A 15,536-nucleotide genomic window follows, 5' to 3' on the forward strand; every position below is an offset into this window, starting at 1 on the left:
GTGAAAGTAAAACCTATTTAGCTAGAAAAATTTTAATGACTGGACCAAAGGGCGCTGAGATAATGCTCCAGCGTATATCTCACATAGTGGCGCCCCTGAGACACAGCGTTCGGCGGCTCGGCCGCCGCGCGTCGAGCGGTAGTGGGGGAATGATAGGCGTCGCTTCTGAAATCGGCCCGAAAAGGGCAACTAATTCCGAGCACTGATCTAGATGATATACCTATATTAAATGCGACTTACACTATTACAACCAGAGGAAGTAATAAATCAAACTTCTACAGTCGTGCGTATGATAGATGTATAAGTTGTCCTGATTTTGTATCGTCGATCAAGGCATCTGTACATAGTTCACACGTAATCCGTTTTGTTAAATGTCGAACAATAAATCCAGCAATATACGTAACAACTTCCGTAGCATATTCAGTTAAATTGGTAGTATGTAATAGAGCTACAGTATATGGATGATCAAAATCAATTGCAACATTGTTTACATAATTTTCATTATTGATTCGATAATCATCTATCATACGCACAACTGTAGAAGTTTTATTTATTACTTCCTCTGGTTGTAATAGTGTAAGTCGCATTTAATATAGGTATATCATCTAGAGCTATACAATTTCCCGTTGTTGCACCCTTAATTTCTGTTCCGAGCAATAACCTTTTGAAAGCAGCTTTGAATTGTCCAACGGTAGGATTATTATTCTGTCGTCCAAAAGCTCGAATGCATCCAAAACATATCTCCAGATGATCTTGACTAATTTGATATAACGGTACATATGGTAGAATTTGTTCCTTATCGCATATATCTTGATATAACATTTTCAAACTTTCGATATTAATTAAAAAGCCAAGGACTCCCGTTTTACGATTAGAACGTACTACTAATTGCCCATTTTCAAATTTTAAGTTTAACAAATATTCTGTGCATTCCTCCAGTTTACATAAAACTGATTCGTAATTATCTGGATTTATTGGACGTTTATAAACCTTTTGTCGTAAATTTCTAGAATTAAAAATATCAAATAAGTCGTTCATCATCCGCAGGAATTCCTCCGTTGCTTCAGATTGTGCAAACTTATCGATATTACCAACTAAACAAACAGATGATATAGTTCATTGTCGATAGGTGACACCACTAGTAGCCCGTAAAGACATGGCCGACGATCAAATCCCCCTCCCCGCCATGCTTCATACCCCGCACCGATAGTAGACCCTAATGCTCCCTCCGTTAACTCCGTGCTCTTTCCCCGATTATTAGCATCGAGGGCCGATATACGGAAATCAGTCTCCTTATTTGGTCCAGTTGATGTTTCAAATGCTTCAACCGCATCCTTTCCCTCTTTTCATCTGAAAGAAGAAGAAGGATAGCAAGTAAGGATAGCAGCGTTTGAAACGTCAACTTGACCACAGTTTTTCTGCAATCATCGATATAAAAAGAATTCCTTTTGAATTTATATTCCTCCTTGCTATTCCAAATTTCGCAAAATTCAAATTGCTTTCAAATCGCAGCGACTTAAGGGGGTATTCTAGTGTAAAAGCGGAATTTGTATGCTATTTTGGTGAATTTTTTTGGAAAAAAGTATAAGGTTTTTTGAGGCAGGGTTTTCCCTGCTTATTCATACATATTTGGTGTATATTTCCAAATTTTTGTAGTAGACAATAACTATAAATAAGCGCTGCACATGATATTAAATAAGAACATGAAAAAAAAAAGTTGGTCCATGGTTCCCATGATTTCAGCTGTTCTGCTCATCTGAAACAAAAAAACCAAAGAGATTCTTAATTAGTATGAGTGTGGCTATAGCAGGTACCAGAATGAAAAAAAATGTTGAAAATTTAAAACATGACTTCATTGAGAAAATTAAGTTTCGATTTGTGCCATTCATTTTTTTCACCATTGAAGGGCTGTAGAAATTCCAAAAAACAATATTTCGACTTGATTGTGGTAGGGGCTATAGCCACACATATACTGAAGATGTGTGCAAAAGCCTGAGTCAATTGATTAACTGGTTTTTGAGATATCCTGGGAACCAATTTGAAAAACGTGGTTTCGAGAAAAACACGTTTAAAGTTTTTCATACTGATTACATAGAGATAATGTTACTTACGATCAATCGGCTAGTCCAGGGCCATACAGGGGACATTCCTCTTGTTCGTAGAAGTCCTGCAGAGCCGATCTCTCTTCCCTGCGATTCATTCTCTGATCTCGAGAGAAGTTAGTGGAGCGCCGCTCCGAGCGGGTGATACGAGCTTCGTTCCGGGAGTTTGCGTGCATCACCGCTTGCTGACCAATACTAACTCCCATCACGTTCATAAGTTTGAAAATTGGCATAAATCCTTTATTGAAAATTATAACTGCCAAGAATGTTGCTATTTCAACAACTTTCACGCCAGCATGGAGATGTTTTGGAGCGAAAGTCCAAATCAATGAATTTAGAGATTCGTTGTACTATATAACCTGTACTATACAAAGGCTCCAATTCAAATGTACGACCTTCAAAGAATAACGATCTTCCGACCCTACCTAAAATACTAAACAATGCTCTGTTGTGTGCCGCGCGGTCCAACCGCCGAGCGCGCGCCAGAGGTTATTTTCTATTGGGTGCTATTACTTTGTTAATTTTGCGAATCGGGCTAAATCTTCTCGCAGACATATTTTCCATACCATATACTTGCAAAATATGCCAAAAAAAAATTCGATTTTTCTGACATGCTACACTAGAATACCCCCTTAATTAGCTATTCCACCACCAGGCGTCGCCGCGCGGACGCATCTGTCGACGCTACCGAGCTCCGGAGGGGACCAACAGATGGCAGCGTTCCGAAAATTTTTCTCGCCGCCCGTAAAACGAAATTGAGCGAAAAACTGCCAGCGTCAGCTTGGTCGCGGGCGATGTCGCGGGCGCAGTGACGTTTGAGCGGGATCGCGCGGCAATTGCACACGGAGGATCATCGGTCGACCTGAAAGAAAGAAAAAAAAAAAAAAAGGCACAGTCCGCGATCGCGTGACTCACTTCCGCTCTCTGCTACGTCACCGTGTGGAGGAGGCGAGGAACCGTTCCCTTCGCAAGAGCTACGCAAGCGACAGGAGCAAGTATTCCACCTGCAGTGGGTGTGTGATTCTGCGTGCGTCGCTTTGTGCCTGGCATCGCTGCTGCGTGTCACCCGGAACAGCCGACCCGACGATGGTGAGTAGTACACGCGGGGAAGGCGTGCAGGAGGCACGCACGTAGTAGCCCAGCCTCTCTCGACGAGCATGCGTCTAAAACGAATCGCTGCGTTGTGTGTGTTCGCAGGCGTCTTACTCCGAGGATCAGCTGGCCGGTAAGTGAAGGCGACTTTGCGTGTGCAGCCGTGATCGAGAGAGAGAGAGAGAGAGAGAAAGAGAGATGGGTGAGGGGGCCCGATGGTCCACGAGATTCCGCGCCGCACCGCGCTGCCGCTCTACCCCCCGGGCTTTAATTCAGGTCAAGAGTATCCTCGCCTTTTTAGACGCACCCCCGGTGCGCGCGCGCGCGCGCCTGTCGGGACTGCCTTTTATGGTGCGGTATTTGAAAGCGGGCCGCCGCCGTCAGCGATTTAATCGCGCTCGAGCCTTACCGATTATTCCCGTTTCGCTTTATTCGCGAGTATACGAGTCGACGATCGAGACGTAGTGGATCCACGATTAGGGAGAGGCTCGTGGCATCTCTCGGTGTTATCGCGCTTTGCGGCTGCCAAGTGAGCTTTATCTCTCAGTAAGAGTGCAGGATGTATGGCTACAGCTATCAGGAGCTGGCTAATAGGATGATGTCATCCATGGAGGGTAAAACGATCCTGTCATTGGTTCCGAGTGCTGATGAATTATCATACACAGCGCGTTCAATTGGAATTTAATGTAGTGTGCTGCAAACGAGTGGCGAGAGATAACAAAAGTGAAATTCCTTGTTCTATTGGGTTGGCCAAAAAGTAATTGCGTTTTTTTTATATAAATAAAAGGCGAATTTTTCATAGGAAACAAAAACTTTATTAAACAATATATTGTCCATTTTGTTTGATTATCTTTTGCCATTTTTCAGGCAACTTCATGATTCCGCGCTCACAAAAGTTCTTATCTTTTTCAGCAAAAAACAATTCCAACAACGATTTGATATCCTCATCAGCAGTCAAGGTTTTACCATTCAAGGCGTTTTGCAAAGAACGAAACGAATGGTAATCTGATGGTGCCAGGTCTGGCGAATATGGTGGATGTGGTAACACATCCCATCCAAGCTGCAACAATTTTTCACGAGTGACCAAACTTGTACGTGGTCTAGCGTTATCATGGTGAAACACAACACCTTTGCGATTCACCAATTCTCGACGTTTCTGTTTGATGGTATCATTCAATTTATCCAGTTGACGACAGTATACGTCTGAATTAATGGTTTGATTCCTTGCAAGCGGCACAAAATACACAGTCCCACCAGACTGACAGCATAATCTTTCTTTGGTGAATATCTGCTTTTCAAGTGCTTTCAGCAGGTTCATCACGATCTTTTTCGTTTGACGTTGTTGTAGACGATCCATTTTTCGTCGCCTGTTATCATACGTTTCAAAATGGATCATTTTCCTCACGTTTCAAAAGAGAATCGCAGATGTCAATACGCTCAGTGAGATGAATTTCTTTGAGCTCATGTGGTACCCAAATATCGAGCTTACTAATGTATCCAAGTCGTTTTAAATGGTTTTCAACACTCGATTTCGATATGTTAAGATTCTCAGCAATCTCTCGTGTCGTTAAACGCCGATTGGAATCGATCAGTGCCTTTATTTTGTCATCATCAATTTCGATTGGCCTTCCTGAGCGTGGTGCATCTTTCACATTAAAATCTCCAGATCGAAATTTAGTAACCCAATTTTGACACTGCCGCAGTTTTAAAGCATCTTCGCCATATATTGGGTTGGCCAAAAAGTAATTGCGTTTTTTTTTATATAAATAAAAGGCGAATTTTTCATGGGAAGCAAAAACTTTATTAAACAATATATTGTCCATTTTGTTTGATTATCTTTTGCCTTTTTTCAGGCAACTTCATGATTCCGCGCTCAAAAAAGTTCTTATCTTTTTCAGCAAAAAACAATTCCAACAACGATTTGATATCCTCATCAGCAGTCAAGGTTTTACCATTCAAGGCGTTTTGCAAAGAACGAAACGAATGGTAATCTGATGGTGCCAGGTCTGGCGAATATGGTGGATGTGGTAACACATCCCATCCAAGCTGCAACAATTTTTCACGAGTGACCAAACTTGTACGTGGTCTAGCGTTATGGTGAAACACAACACCTTTGCGATTCACCAATTCTCGACGTTTCTGTTTGATGGTATCATTCAATTTATCCAGTTGACGACAGTATACGTCTGAATTAATGGTTTGATTCCTTGCAAGCGGCTCAAAATACACAGTCCCACCAGACTGACAGCATAATCTTTCTTTGGTGAATATCTGCTTTTCAAGTGCTTTCAGCAGGTTCATCACGATCTTTTTCGTTTGACGTTGTTGTAGACGATCCACTTTTCGTCGCCTGTTATCATACGTTTCAAGAATGGATCATTTTCCTCACGTTTGAAAAGAGAATCGCAGATGTCAATACGCTCAGTGAGATGAATTTCTTTGAGCTCATGTGGTACCCAAATATCGAGCTTACTAATGTATCCAAGTCGTTTTAAATGGTTTTCAACACTCGATTTCGATATGTTAAGATTCTCAGCAATCTCTCGTGTCGTTAAACGCCGATTGGAATCGATCGGTGCCTTTATTTTGTCATCATCAATTTCGATTGGCCTTCCTGAGCGTGGTGCATCTTTCACATTAAAATCTCCAGATCGAAATTTAATAAACCAATTTTGACACTGCCGCAGTTTTAAAGCATCTTCGCCATATACATCACATAACTTGTTATGAGCTTGCACAGCGTTTTTCCCTTTTCGGAAGTAATAAAACAAAATATGAGGAAAATGTTCTTTTTGATTTTCCATTTTGAAATCGACGGCAAACAAACAATTGTTAACGAAATCGTGTACTTTCTTTTTCTAAAACAAGCTTGAACTGTGAGTTGTTAACCTACATAATGAATTTGCGGTTTAGAATGAAGTTAGTTATATTTCAAGACATGTATGTCCATCTATTGGAAAAAAACGCAATTACTTTTTGGCCAACCCAATATTTTGTACATTCCATGTCATTCTACCAGCTAATTCTCTCTCTTTCCTTCAAACTTTAGTGTATCAAACATTTTCCACAATTCTCCTGTTTTCATCTATAAAATGCATTAAGAGATCATAAGTGGACTTGTATCGCTGAATTCAGAATTCCAGGAGGCCTTTCAGTTATTCGACAGCCGTGGCGACGGCAAGATCCACGTGTCGCAGATCGGTGACGCGTTACGCGCCCTCGGGCAAAACCCAACCGAGTCGGACGTGAAGAAGTTCACCCACCAGCACAAGCCGGACGAGCGGATCAGCTTCGAGGTGTTCCTGCCGATCTACCAGGCCATCAGCAAGTCCCGCACCTCCGACACGGCGGACGACTTCATCGAGGGCCTGCGTCACTTCGACAAGGACGGAAACGGCTTCATATCCTCCGCGGAGCTGCGACACCTCCTGACGACGCTTGGTACGTGCCCGCGGGTATGCTTTCCCTGCTATAAAGGAAAACGAGATTCTTATCGTATCGCGTCGTTGCAGGTGAGAAGCTCAGTGACGAGGAAGTGGAAACCTTATTAGCGGGTCATGAGGACTCGCAGGGTAATATCAATTACGAGGATTTTGTTCGTCAGGTGATGTGCGGTTAAATAGCCATTTAATCGTGTATAAAAGCGTATTATTATTATTATTGTCGTTTACTTTGCCAATATCCGTCGAGTCTGTTGAGAGCGTTTTTACTTTCCAAGTATACCATATCAGCATGTGTACCTATCTGCGGCGATTTATCTCGAGAGAATCTTAACGCGTACACTCTCTATTTTGTTATTACGTACTTATGGGAAGGTGGTTAACCCTTTTTATATAAGAGTCTAAATTAGTTGAGAGACGATGGTAGGTAATGAACAATCTAGCGCATTGTGCCTTGACGTATACTCCGATTAATGAGCATTTAGTGATATTGATAGTAAGACACACACCCGTTGTGCGACCCTTAGCGAGACGATCTGAATACCGCGGACATTCCAAATTCTTGTAAGATAGGGCGTAAACGAGGAAAAGAAAACGAGCTGGAGGATATTCAGGCTTCGAGGGGGGCAGGCCGCTTAAGCGTTTTTGACTCTCGCGCCGACGCTGGACCGCGTAATACTTTCTCCCCCTTTTCTCTCTATCGAGTTCAACGTACTCTGTCTCTGTGGTTAGAATGTGCGTTCGAGCATCTTCCATTTCCCATTACGTGTCCTAGTAAAAAAAAGTATGCGAAGAGTACTCACTTTATTTATTTATGCATGAGCGTATTTATGTCTCTGAAATGCGCAAAGAAAAGAAAGGTATTGTACATTGCAATGAATAAAACAATTGCTCCAGAAATCTCTGCCGTGGATCGTGTAATTGATTGTACTTTACGGGCGAGGTACGGCGACTCCGAGAGGTTTCATTTATTACAGCTGATCGTCAGCTGAGCGTCGCATCGCGCGTGCCTTTGCCGCTACTCCGAGCACTCCAGTCCTACATCGGTAATTGTCCATTAAATTCAGAAACGGCAATTTACGGGCGAAGTGCACGCGCGATGTTGACAACTAAAATTAAACCTAATCCGCTTCATTTTTAATTTTGAATATACAATTAACCTGGAATATACAATTAACAAAATATCATTGAACATTTTGGAAGAGGTAATTTAACATATTTTTTATATATTAGGGGTGTGATTTAGTTTTGAGGGTTTTGCAACAGATGGCTGTAGTGTCAGTTTGTTCCAATAGCTGTTTCCGATAACTGTTGTTTCTTACAGTCTTGACATTATCCATGCCATTTAGTAGCATTATAGCAATAGATGCAATAACAGTCGTGTTTATATCATCGTAAAAATGCAACTTCCGAAACAGCATTTTCGACATGCGTTGCTTTTGTTTTTTAATCAAAAGAAAACTGCGGCTGACGGTTATAGAATTCTTGTGGAAACTTATGGTGATTCTGCCCCATCAATTAAGACGTGTGAATACTGGTTTAGACGCTTTAAAAGTGGTGATACTGATGTGAAGGACAAAGAACGCTCGGGACAACCAAGAAAGCTTGAAAATGCAGATTTGCAAGCATTATTGGACGAACATCCAACACGATCCACTTCAGAACTTGCCAGAGCATTAAATGTTGATCGTACAACAGTTACCAAACATTTACATGAAATGGGAAAAATTCAGAAAGAAGGGAAATGGGTTCAACATCAATTATCGGAAAGTGCCATTACGAACCGGTTGAATATTTGCATTTCGTTGATCGCCAGGCAAAAAAAGAAAAGTCTTTTGTCTCGGATTGTTACTAGGGATGAAAAGTGGATCTATTGGGTTGTTCGCGAAAGTTATTTCGTTTTTTCAAGGAAAAATGAAAGGCGGTTTTTTCATATTTAGAATACATTTTATTCAGTGATGTATTGGCCATTTTGTTCCACTACCTTTCGTCACCTTTCTGGCAACTTTAAGATTCCACGCTCATAGAAGTCCTTCTCCTTATTGACAAAAAATTGAAGCAAGTGATTTTAGACGCCTTCATTTGAATCGAAGTTTACATTGTTCAAAGAATTTTGTAGAGACTGGAACAAATGGTAATCGGATGGTGCCAGATCAGGAGAGTATGGTGGGTGTGGTAGCGCATCCCATCCAAGCTGTAAAAGCTTCTGGCGAGTGACCAAACTTGTGTGTGGTCTGGCATTGTCGTGATGGAATACGACACCTTTCCTATTCGCCAATTCTGGTCGCTTCTGCTTGATGGCAGCATCCAATTCATCCAGCTGACGACAATACACTTTCGAATCAATCGTCTGGTTGCTTGGTAGTAGCTCGAAAAATACGATTCCCTTCCAATCCCACCATACAGAAAGCATGATCTTCTTTTGATGAATATCTGCCTTGGATGTCGATTGAGCAGGTTCATCTTGCCTGGACCATGATCGTTTTCGCTTAACATTGTTGTAAACAATCAATTTTTCATCTCCAGTTATGATTCGCTTCAAAAATGGTTCTTTTCTTCACGTTTCAACGATGAATCGCAGATGGTAATGCGTCGAATCAAGTCAATTTCCTTTAAATTGTGTGGAACTCGAATATCGAGCTTTGAAACGAATCCAAGGCGTTTCAAATGATCGTAAACGGTCGAATTCGATAAATTTAACTTTTCAGCAATTTCGCGTGTTGCTATGCGACGGTTTGCATCCACCAGAGCCTTTATTTTCTCGTCATCAGCTTTAATTGGCCGACCTGAACGTGGCGCATCTTTCAAATCGAAATTTCCAGTACGAAATTTCGAAAACCAATTCTAACACTGACGTTCACTCAATACATCTTCTCCGTACACGGCACACAATTTTTTTCTCGCTTGCACTGCATTTTTACCCTTTCGGTAGTAAAAAAGCAAATTATTACGAAAATGCTCACTTTGATTTTCCATGTTTGATGTGATGCCAAACAAAAATTACTTGACAGATCGCAACACAATAAGATACTAAATGACGTCTGAAATGTCAGTTGTCAAAATATAAAACGAATTTGCCGCTTAGAGTAAGGTTAAGTATCGAGAAACGCGACTAACGACATCTCTTTGTGAAAAACGAAATTACTTTCCGAACAACCCAATATTTTGATAATCCGAAACGCAGAAAATCATGGGTCGATCCAGGCGAACCATCAACATCCATTCCGAGACGCAATATTCACGGTTCAAAAGTAATGCTCTGTATTTGGTGGGATAGTGTACTATGAGCTGTTAAATCCGCATGAGACTGTCACGGCTGATCGTTATCGACACCAATTGTACAAGTTGAAGCAGGCATTGGACGAAAAACGACCACCAATTGCGAGTAAACGACGGAAAGTGATTCTTCTTCGTGACAACGCTCGACCTCGCGTTGCGTTGTCAGTGAAAGAAACACTATTAGAGCTTGAATGGGAAGTCTTACCGCGCCCCGCGTATTCTCCGAACATTGCTCCATGCGATTATTATTTTTCCGGTCGATGCAACACGCTTTAGAGGATACACACTTTGATAATTTCGAAGGAGTGCGAAAATTCGTCGACGAATGGATCAACTGAAAAGAAGAGTCATTTTATCGTGGTGGAATCCATCTCTTGCCAGAGCATTAAATGCTGATCGTACAACAGTTACCACACATTTACATGAAATGGGAAAAATTCAGAAAGAAGGGAAATGGGTTCGACATCAATTATCAGAAAGTGCCATTTGAACATTTGCATTTCGTTGATCGCCAGGCAAAAAAAGAAGTCTTTTGTCTCGGATTGTTACTGGGGATGAAAAGTGGATCTATTTTGATAATTCGAAACGCGGAAAATCATGGGTGGATCCAGGCGAACCATCAACATCCACTCCGAGACGCAATATTCACGGTTCAAAAGTAATGCTCTGTATTTGGTGGGATAGTGTACTATGAGCTGTTAAATCCGCATGAGACTGTCACGGCTGATGGTTATCGACACCAATTGTACAAGTTGAAGCAGGCATTGGGCCAAAAACGACCACCAATTGCGAGCAAACGACGGAAAGTGATTCTTCTTCGTGACAACGCTCGACCTCGCGTTGCGTTGTCAGTGAAAGAAACACTATTAGAGCTTGAATGGGAAGTCTTACCGCGCCCCGCGTATTCTCCGGACATTGCTCCATGCGATTATTATTTGTTCCGGTGGATGCAACACGCTTTAGAGGATACACACTTTGATAATTTCGAAGGAGTGCGAAAATTCGTCGACGAATGGATCAACTGAAAAGAAGAGTCATTTTATCGTGGTGGAATCCATCTCTTGCCAGAGCATTAAATGCTGATCGTACAACAGTTACCACACATTTACATGAAATGGGAAAAATTCAGAAAGAAGGGAAATGGGTTCGACATCAATTATCAGAAAGTGCCATTTGAACATTTGCATTTCGTTGATCGCCAGGCAAAAAAAGAAGTCTTTTGTCTCGGATTGTTACTGGAGATGAAAAGTGGATCTATTTTGATAATTCGAAACGCGGAAAATCATGGGTGGATCCAGGCGAACCATCAACATCCACTCCGAGACGCAATATTCACGGTTCAAAAGTAATGCTCTGTATTTGGTGGGATAGTGTACTATGAGCTGTTAAATCCGCACGAGACTGTCACGGCTGATCGTTATCGACACCAATTGTACAAGTTGAAGCAGGCATTGGACGAAAAACGACCACCAATTGCGAGTAAACGACGGAAAGTGATTCTTCTTCGTGACAACGCTCGACCTCGCGTTGCGTTGTCAGTGAAAGAAACACTATTAGAGCTTGAATGGGAAGTCTTACCGCGCCCCGCGTATTCTCCGGACATAGCTCCATGCGATTATTATTTGTTCCGGTCGATGCAACACGCTTTAGAGGATACACACTTTGATAATTTCGAAGGAGTGCGAAAATTCGTCGACGAATGGATCAACTGAAAAGAAGAGTCATTTTATCGTGGTGGAATCCATCTCTTGCCAGAGCATTAAATGCTGATCGTACAACAGTTACCACACATTTACATGAAATGGGAAAAATTCAGAAAGAAGGGAAATGGGTTCGACATCAATTATCGGAAAGTACCATTTGAACATTTGCATTTCGTTGATCGCCAGGCAAAAAAAGAAGTCTTTTGTCTCGGATTGTTACTGGGGATGAAAAGTGGATCTATTTTGATAATTCGAAACGCGGAAAATCATGGGTGGATCCAGGCGAACCATCAACATCCACTCCGAGACGCAATATTCACGGTTCAAAAGTAATGCTCTGTATTTGGTGGGATAGTGTACTATGAGCTGTTAAATCCGCATGAGACTGTCACGGCTGATGGTTATCGACACCAATTGTACAAGTTGAAGCAAGCATTGGGCCAAAAACGACCACCAATTGCGAGCAAACGACGGAAAGTGATTCTTCTTCGTGACAACGCTCGACCTCACGTTGCGTTGTCAGTGAAAGAAACACTATTAGAGCTTGAATGGGAAGTCTTACCGCGCCCCGCGTATTCTCCGGACATTGCTCCATGCGATTATTATTTGTTCCGGTCGATGCAACACGCTTTAGAGGATACACACTTTGATAATTTCGAAGAAGTGCGAAAATTCGTCGACGAATGGATCAACTCGAAAGAAGAGTCATTTTCTCGTGGTGGAATCCATCTCTTGCCAGAAAGATGGGAAAAAGTTATAGAAAACGAAGGAAAATATTTTGATTAAAGTATTCATTCATTATCATATTTAAATACATGCGTTTTTGAGCAAAAAAACCCTCAAAACTAAATCACACCCCTAATAGATTATGTTGAAAAATAACTAAAACTTTTTAGATTAGATTATATTTCTAAAATTATAGACTTAATTAAAAAGTAACAAGTAATATGAGTATTAATATTAAAATTATGAAGTTGAGCATTAATTTCTTTAACAAATGTACAGTTTATACAGTCCAAATTTATAATTTAATCAATTATTTTATAGTGTGGCCAATAAAATGTGTATTTTTATATAAGTATATTTAATATTTGATATTCATATCTACTTTTACCAGCAATACAATATTTTATATTTTAATAATGACATTTCATGAAATTTTTTTAATTTCCCTTTTTGTGTGTCAATATTTTTTTTGATACTTCTTGTAAACATATTTTAAAACTTTTAATAAAATCGGTCGTAAATTAATATTTATAAATATTATAAAAATATCGACGTGCACGACTCTTGGAGGTTAACGCGTGTCAGCAATTAAGAGCAACCTTGTAATCCTTATCGCTGTATTCGTTCGCCGAAAGGACACTCGTCTCTTTCAAGCCATTAAATCGATAATTCCGGACAGTCTCCGCAATAGTCCGACAGTCGAGATTAAGATCGAGTGCGAGTTCCGCGACGATTGTCGCGTTTAAAAGTCCGCAGTGTCGGCGCCGATCCACCCGCGAATCAAGCGCCGATACGTAACGAGTGACGTCAGGATGGGAGGCATAAGTGGTGCGCTGCGTTAGCCACGGAACTTCGAAGGGAGCTCGTCGACCGCAGCTCCGGCAGTAACGCTTCACACGCCGTAACGGGAGCTCTCGCTCTTGCACGCTCCTGCGTTCAGCGAAAGCCGCCGCAATCAGTCCCCGTCGCCGTCGCCGTCGATCGCTGCTCCAGCGAACATTTCGTGGTGGAGCAGTGCATTTAAAGCCGCCAAAATTCTACGAAGAAAGAAGTATGAGTATTAACTCCAGTCTGTCGTTAAGTAATAGTGAAAGTAGTAAAAAGCCGATAATGCCGAGTTTAATTTCCAGTAATTGGTGAGTACCAGCGCCCAGCGGGTACGCGTAACTGCGCCATTTTTGTTCTCGCCTTCGCCCCGCATGTCGCCATCTTGCATCTCGCATCCTGATCCATGTTTTTATTCCACCCGCTATCCTCCTCTCTCTCTCTCTCTCTCTCTCTCTTTGTTTATAAACTGTTAAATCTCACGGGGCGCGATATCGGCCAGCATTTTTGTCAGGTTATCGAAATACGAGACGACACGACAGCAGCGAGCCGCACGACGTGACGGCCGTTGTCAGTGACGTTAAGAGGATCCTGGAGTGGCCAGTGAACTCCGTCGCGGCGTCTGAATTACCGGCGGAATCGGTGATTTTCCTGCATTTTCTTTTTATCGAATTCACAGAATGAAAAATCCTTTTCCACGATGAAAGTACACACAATAATGTAACGCGAAAAGCAGGACTTAACTTTCCAAACGGAAAAAAATCACAATTTTTGATTCAGCCACGATTTCACAGGCATACGTAGGCACGAAATGATCGCGAATCTTTCTGCACTAATTCCTTTTACACTAGGCTTCTAAACTCATTTCTAAAAGCTTCCCCATATTCTTTCATTTTGTTCCGTCCTTGCGACTATCGAATTTTGGCCACACAAACTGCAAAACATTTATATTAAGAACATTAATGTACGAGGTGACGTCACGATAAGCCGATAATAAAACTGTAAATTTTTTTGTCGTTTTTAACATAAAGTCGAGTTTCGCTCGGTATATTTCTTTGTATACTTTAATCGTGGAGAAGGATTTTTCATTCTATACAATCATCAAAGAGTAATTAGTACAGTAAGATCGACCAATTCCGCCGGTAATACAGACGACTCCAGGATCCCCTTAACGGAAACAATGCGGTTGGACGGGACGAGACGACTCGAAGACAGTAACTTGACCCGTCGGCGTTGCACGCCGCGATGCCGACACCTCCCACTGGAATTTCTTCGCGATAAGATTGGTTGAACCTCGCAGATGCACCGCGAGCACGAGGTCGATTCCGTGGCTCCGAGGCCACGTGACGGCTCCCCGTTAAAAATCTATTTCGCGCGTTACGGTAGCGTTGCTTCGTCAGCTGTTCCGTCAGGTCACGTCGACCGAGTCGGTTTTCAACGCGCATGCACGATTTACGGCGGCGCCTGTCGCTTGACGTGAAGTTGTCGACACGTCGAGTACGAATCGGGATGACGGGCAAGTGGCTCTCGATTAGGCTAATCTAACAACGTGCAATCCTAAGAATCCGCAGAAGCGTAAGATTCCTTTGTGCGGAAAGGTTTCTCGTCAGTTGATTACTTTGCGTTTTTTTATCTTCGCTGACATTCCACTTTCAAGATCACGTAGCGAGATATACAGGGTGTTTCACAAATAGGTGGACAAACTTTAAGAGCACACTCTAGTCGTAAAGATGAAAAAAGTCAGAAATATGGATTTTGATTTAAAACAAACTGTGGTAAAAGAATATTTTTCATTAAAGAAATTGCTGGGAATAATTCCCTTCCGTCAAGGTCTCATAGATTGTTGCAGGTATTCAAAAATTCCTGCAGGATTTCGTATTTTTTGTCACACGAAGCGATAAGCTTCTTTGTCCATCTATTTCTGAAAGACCTGTACATTATTCTTGGAAGCGCTGAAATATGAGATAAGGAATATAATCGCACATTGTATCATGGTTGTCTAATCAGTTTCCTCGACTAACATTAGCTTATCAAAGGAACGGAAATGAATCCAAATGCGAACAAAATATTCACAGTTACATAAACACTATATGAATATTACAATACTGTAATATTATCATTTTTGATTTTCGTAAAATATTTCTCGTAATATTTTCGTTTTTACTTTTGTACTTATTAATTCAGTCACGAACTGAGAATGCTTTCGGATGTACCTGTAATTTGTTGCGACCACCTGCACTTAATTGCATCAGCTATGTACGAGCTTTGTCGTAATAATTGGCAATAACTGCGCGTGATGCAATGCTTTCCTTAACAGTCGTTCGGAGTGACTCTCCGATGGTGAGCGGAAAAACACGCGTACATAGGCG

At 41.6% G+C, this 15,536-nt stretch overlaps 1 protein-coding gene across 2 annotated transcripts; it reads left to right on the plus strand.

Moving 5' to 3' along the window:
* The first annotated feature begins 2,686 nt into the window (after positions 1–2,686).
* On the plus strand, positions 2,687–7,534 carry LOC105286547 (myosin-2 essential light chain). 2 transcript variants are annotated; one of them, XM_011351571.3, is made up of 4 exons: positions 2,687–3,191; positions 3,300–3,327; positions 6,330–6,635; positions 6,707–7,534. In XM_011351571.3, exons 1-4 carry the CDS (start codon positions 3,189–3,191, stop codon positions 6,811–6,813), a joined length of 444 nt encoding a protein of 147 aa, XP_011349873.1. In that variant the 5' UTR covers positions 2,687–3,188; the 3' UTR covers positions 6,814–7,534. The 2 variants fall into 2 exon arrangements, with proteins under 2 accessions (XP_011349873.1, XP_011349872.1); XM_011351570.3 differs by lacking the exons at positions 2,687–3,191; positions 3,300–3,327 and adding an exon at positions 3,430–3,808.
* The last annotated feature ends 8,002 nt before the right edge of the window (positions 7,535–15,536 follow it).

This window comes from Ooceraea biroi, chromosome 13, assembly GCF_003672135.1.
Source record: "Ooceraea biroi isolate clonal line C1 chromosome 13, Obir_v5.4, whole genome shotgun sequence".
NCBI classification, from domain to species: Eukaryota; Metazoa; Arthropoda; class Insecta; order Hymenoptera; family Formicidae; genus Ooceraea; species Ooceraea biroi.